We start from the raw sequence: 5516 nt of genomic DNA, 5'->3' as shown, positions 1-5516 counted from the left end.
ATCCAGGAGGTTGATGAAGTGGAGTTCATAGGCTTGTCTCTGGGAGGTGTTTTGTAAGTTTCCTTTGAGGATCAGGACTGAGAGATTGGAGAAAGAGTGATTTTCTTGTGAGAAATGTGCCCCCACAGGTAACTGGGTATTCCTGTCTTTGATGGATTTCCAGTGTGCGTTCATTCTGGTGAGCAGTTGTTGTTTGGTCTCTCCTATGTATTTTCCATCAGGGCATTTGGTGCATTGGATGAGATATATTACATTTCTGGAGGTGCAACTGTCAGACCTAGGAATGCCTATGGCTCTGTTGTGGGGTGTAGTAATTGTGGGGGTGGTGGAGATGTGTTGGCAGGTTTTTCATTCCTTGTCATGCATGGTCTGGATCCTTTTACTGTGTTCTGGACTTGAGCAAGTTTGCGTCTGGTGATGAGGTTGGTGAGGTTCGGTGCTTGTTTGAAGGCTAGGATGGGTGGCTCTGGGAAGATCTCTTTAAGAACAGGGTCTTTTTCTAGTATGGGCTGCAATTGTTTGAGGATTTTCTGTATGGGTTTGAGGGAGGGGTGATATCTCATAACCAGTAGTGTGCAATTTGTGGGGAGGTTTCTTCTGTACTGCAGTAATTTTTCCTGTGGTATCTGGGTGGCTCTTTCAAATGTGCAATCTGTCTCTCTGGAAGAGTGTCCTTGTTGGGTGAAAGCCTTTTTAAGATTGGTGAGGTGGCAATCCAGGGTGTTCTCCTCGATGCAAATGTGGTGGTATCTGAGGGCTTGGCTGTATATCACAGCTTTTTTGGTGTGTTTAGGGTGATTGCTGGTTCTGTGCAGATATGTATGTTGGTCTGTGGGTTTCTTGTATAATGAAGTCTGTATTTTGCCATTATGGATGCTGATCATCATGTCTAAAAAGGAGATGTTGGTGCTGGAGTATTCAAGAAAGAGTTGGATGGAGGGATGGTGATTGTTGAATTTCTGATGGAACTCAGAGATTGCAAGTTTTCCATCCAAATGACAAAGATGTCATTGATATATCTTAAGTATAGCTAGGGTTTGATGGTGCATTCCTTGAGGACTTCCTCTTTCAGGTGGCTCATAAAAAGGTTGGCGTATTGTGAGGTCATTTTGGTGCCCATAGCTGTGCCCATAGTCTGGAGGAAGTGTTGGTTATTAAAAGTGAAATTGTTGTGTGTGAGGATGAAGCGTATAAGGTCAGTAATACCTTTGGGTCTGTATTCTGAGTTGTAATCTTGCTCTTATAGATATGTAAGGCAGGCTTGGATGCCATATTGCATATCTTATTGGTAGCATTTGCAATATATACCATCTTAACCTATTTACTTTTATTCCCCCAGATGCTTAAAGTGTGCGGATGCCCCCTGTCAGAAGAGCTGCCCAACTAATTTGGACATCAAGTCATTTATCACCAGTATTGCAAACAAGGTAAAAGTAGGCTCACAGTAGTAAATGAAAGGCTAAGAACCACAGTTGCTTGCATTTCTTTTGTACGATTGAATTACAAGCCTGACTTTTGTAGACTTTAATAAAATGTTGTTTAGAACAAGTATTATAAAACTTATCATATTCTTCTTAATTTTTAATTATTCTTGCTGCTGCTGTTCCTTGGAGGTACTGTACATACATAGGCAGTGTTTACAATAAACCTTTCTTCAGCAAATTTCTTTCTCTATGAGGCATTTGTTTTGGATGGTTTTCATCAATTAATACCATTGACAAAACTATAAACACTTCAGTGTAATGAATTCACTCAGTTGCTACCTGACTGAGACACTATAGTTAGAGGGCTTTTTCTCCTATTAAAGAATAAATCTTTTTAGGAAATGATTATTATTTTCTTGTTTAAATTTGCTTTGGGCTGCAACTTGGTGGCATGACAGTGCTCATGTCAGGGATGAATGTTTTTCATTATAATGGTTCATGTAAATAGGTTTTTTTTGGTTCTTAGTCACAAAACCAAGTAATAGCAGTAAAATATTACAATAATAAATAGAATCCATTTTTGAAGGTGGAGTGCCTTTTGAAAACTTGTTAATGGAGGAAAAATATTTTGCTATTATAAAAATAACAATGACACTTGAAACTTGCTCTGTTGCCTGTGGATATGTGAGAGTTGAAAAGACCAATGTTTAATGATGACTGCAAAGCCAACATAAAGAGCGATGTCTACAATAACTAGACTGTGGGGGACATTCTGAGTTTGAGCATATATTGTTGCTCACCTTTTAAAAGCTGCCTTTTTATGTTAAGCCCTTCCCTGCATCCTGATTTGCTCTCTCTGAAACCAGACTCAGAATCCGCTCAGATGGTTGGACTTTCCTGTCTAGGATATATAGGTAACCAGCTGCTCCAGTCTCATGTATCCCATGTCACCAGCCTATTCTGTCAGGCAGGAATGTGGGGATCTCTATAAGTGAAATGAAAGAAAAAGTGGGCTGCAGCAGCCATGAATTAACTACAATATTTTTGGTGCACAGTGGGTATTATGTGAATAGCAACAGAAACAGTAACAGTAAATTCTATACCTTAACAAGAAACATTGTAACAAAACAAGATATTATGACACACTCATCAATTATAACATAACTACACATTGATGTGGTTTACAGTGATTGGCACTCTGCCCGGCATCTGCATATAGACTTCTCTGTTACATAATCTGTGTTGTATCAATGCAGCATTTATTTTCATGAATGCAGGCATCTGTTTCCAGCTATGCTATCCTCCTTTGCAGCATATTGCTTCTTATTACCTCTTTCAAGCATTCTGAAATGAAGATAGAAAGCTGTAATGAAATTGCTGCTCTCTGTCTTAACTCTGTTTCTTGTTTGCTTAGAAAACCTAAAGCAAATCGAATATAGTAGCAGTTTAACTTGTTTCCCTTTAGGGCAGTGGTCTCCAACCTTTTTATGTTGAAGATCACTTTTTGGCATCCCAGGATCTACTGCCCCCACTCCCTGCCCTGCCTGCCTCCTGGACAAGCTGCCCAGGCTCTGGCTCCATTCACCCAGCCCAGCCTGGGCAGCATGAGGCATGGCTCAGTCCAGCCACGTGTGCCTTGCTTCTCCTCATCGTGGAGCCTCTGACAGACTGAGAGTGACTTTCGGAGGCTCCATGATCGACCAGTCAATTGAGATCAACTGGTTGGTGACCACTGCTTTAGGGGAACTGAGGTCTAGGACTAACCAAACCTATTTCAAGGCACAACACTTTTTAATAGACGTGCTATAGACATGCTAACATGTCGGAACAGACTCTATTAATAGTCTGCTCCTCATTCTAATTGGAGCATTCCAGCATCACCTCACCGTCATGTGTATTAAGCCCCCTACGAATTTCAAAATGGCCATGGATGGGCTTAATATACTTGACAGTGAGCTGTTTTAATTAGAGAGGCTGCCCAGGAATTGCTGTAATTAAAACACTCCCTCCTACCTCGGAGCACATGTATAGGCAGCCAGGGAGCCAGAGTTCTGCAGATAGGTTCCCTAGGGTAGAATGGAGCCTTGAGAGAAGCCTGCTACAAGTGAAGCACAACTTCAGGGAGGAGGACTGTGATTTACCCTGTTTCAAGATGAATCTGGAGTTGGAGGCTGATAGGCCTACAGTGTAGCCCAAGGAAAGGAGGTTGCCCCCTTCTTAAAGAAAGGTCACCCTATCTCAAACAAAGAGTAGTTTTTGCTCAGTCTTGGAACTAGATCTGGGTAAATAAAGGACTTTTCAGTTTGGTTGCTGAGCTGGAAAAGTGGGAAAAGATTTGGTCCAGGTTGCCAGAAAACGAGACATTTTTTCAGTTTTTGGCCCTTTAATTGTTAGTTCTGCATGGCTGTGTAATGGGATCTCTCTAAAAAGATATTAGAAACTACAAACATTAAGTCTGTGTTTACAGTAGAGGCAAGTAACCAGTTACTGACCAGCTGCTATTTACCAGGAAATCCTGCTTTGGAAGAGACTAGTGGCAGAATTTCATTCTCTCAGGAGTGTCGATGTTTCTCAGGGAAAAACTGAAATCCTCCGATGACTCCGCAGTTACTAAATTGTCAGCTTAGCCTGGCTGTAAGAATATTCAGTCCATAGCTCCAGTATCCCTTTTAGGAGTAATCATTTTTACAGTGAGAGGCAGCAGACAAGGAACTTGGTACCTGATGCTGATGCCAGAAAAAATGTGAGAAAACTGAATATTGAGTTTTACAGACTGGGGCATAGTTCCTTGAGGTTGCATGGTGCTTTAGGTTGTGCTCCCATACCCCAGCCAGCATGGATGAAATTGAGCACTTGTTAGCTACGTTAATGTAAAAAGATTGTGAGGTGGAACAAAGCTAAGGATTGCCTAAATGGTGGCTGCCTAGTGCAGGAGAGCCCAGAGTCCATAGCAAGTTTTTCTTTTCAGTCCTTTTCCCTACAATGTCTGCCACTGTGTTTCTGTCCACATTCATGCCTGAGCCAGCTTCCAAGGAAATCAGCTGTCTTCAGTGGATGCCTTATCTTGACTGATCAGCAGGGATCTTGGTTTTCTCTGGTTTAAAAAATAATGAAATCTCTGACAAAAAATTGCAAATTCTCTCATTAAACCCCCCAAATCTGTTGTTAAAATTATGCCCTCCCCTGCAACACCGCGTAGCCAGAAAATGCTTCTGTGACCAAGTTACAAGTCATAGTCTTTAGTTGCCATTCTTCCAGTCTCTTATTGTTTTCTACCAATTGACTGTGTGCACACGTGTGTATTGTGATTTCTGATACAGCATGGTCTAGATGCCTCAAGTGAATTCAGGAATGCATGTCACTAGGAACTGTATAGAGTTTGTACCCTAAGGGGCAGGACAGAAAGAGGAGGAGTAGAAACAGAGGCATAGAAAGGTGAAGGGATATATAAAAGGTCACATGTAAGGACAGTGACACATCCCAACTTTTGACTCTTACCATATCCCCTAGTTCATTCTACTTTTTGTGTGTGCATTTACAGGTGAGCTGAATGTAGTATGCTTTTAAAGCTTTTAAAAATTAACCACTGCACCTCCCTTACCCCAGTCTCTTTGCTGTAATAGATTTCATAGACATTGGGGTTGGAAGGGACCTTGTGAGATCATTGGGTCCAGCCCCTGCCCAAAGGGCAGGAAGTCAGCTTAGGTCAGAGGACCCCAGCAAGTAAATCATCCAAAAGCTTCTTGAATGTGTCCAGAGTAGGTGCTTGCACCACTTCTGGGGGGAGTCTATTCCAGACTCTGGACACTTGAACAGTGAAGAAGTTTTTTCTTATGTCCAGTCTAAAACGGTCTTCCAGTAGTTTGTGGCCATTTGACTTTGTCTTCCCTTGGGGTGCTCTGCTGAACAGATGTTCTCTCAGTTCCTGATGGACACCTGGGCCAAGGGTTAGCGAGGAATTAGTTAGGGAGCTTCTCAAGGGGCTGGATATATTCAAGTCAGCCGGTCCGGATGATTTCCACCCTAGAGTTCTAAAGGAATTGGCCGAGGTCATTGCAGGACCCCTGGCACGGCTTTACAAGCACTTGTGGT

At 42.1% G+C, this 5516-nt stretch overlaps 1 protein-coding gene across 1 annotated transcript in view; it reads left to right on the top strand.

Moving 5' to 3' along the window:
- The window catches only part of DPYD (dihydropyrimidine dehydrogenase), an 865232-nt gene that overhangs the window by 182361 nt on the left and 677355 nt on the right, over positions 1 to 5516 (top strand). The window contains exon 3 of the mRNA XM_019501664.1: positions 1340 to 1427. Within this exon, the coding sequence (XP_019357209.1) occupies positions 1340 to 1427 (88 nt within the window). The remainder of the gene's footprint in view (positions 1 to 1339; positions 1428 to 5516) is intronic.

Source organism: Gavialis gangeticus, unplaced genomic scaffold (genome assembly GCF_001723915.1).
Source record: "Gavialis gangeticus isolate Ggan-Ray unplaced genomic scaffold, GavGan_comp1, whole genome shotgun sequence".
NCBI classification, from domain to species: Eukaryota; Metazoa; Chordata; order Crocodylia; family Gavialidae; genus Gavialis; species Gavialis gangeticus.
Note: the sequence above shows the minus strand (reverse complement) of the source record. Positions and strands in the feature narration are given on the sequence as shown.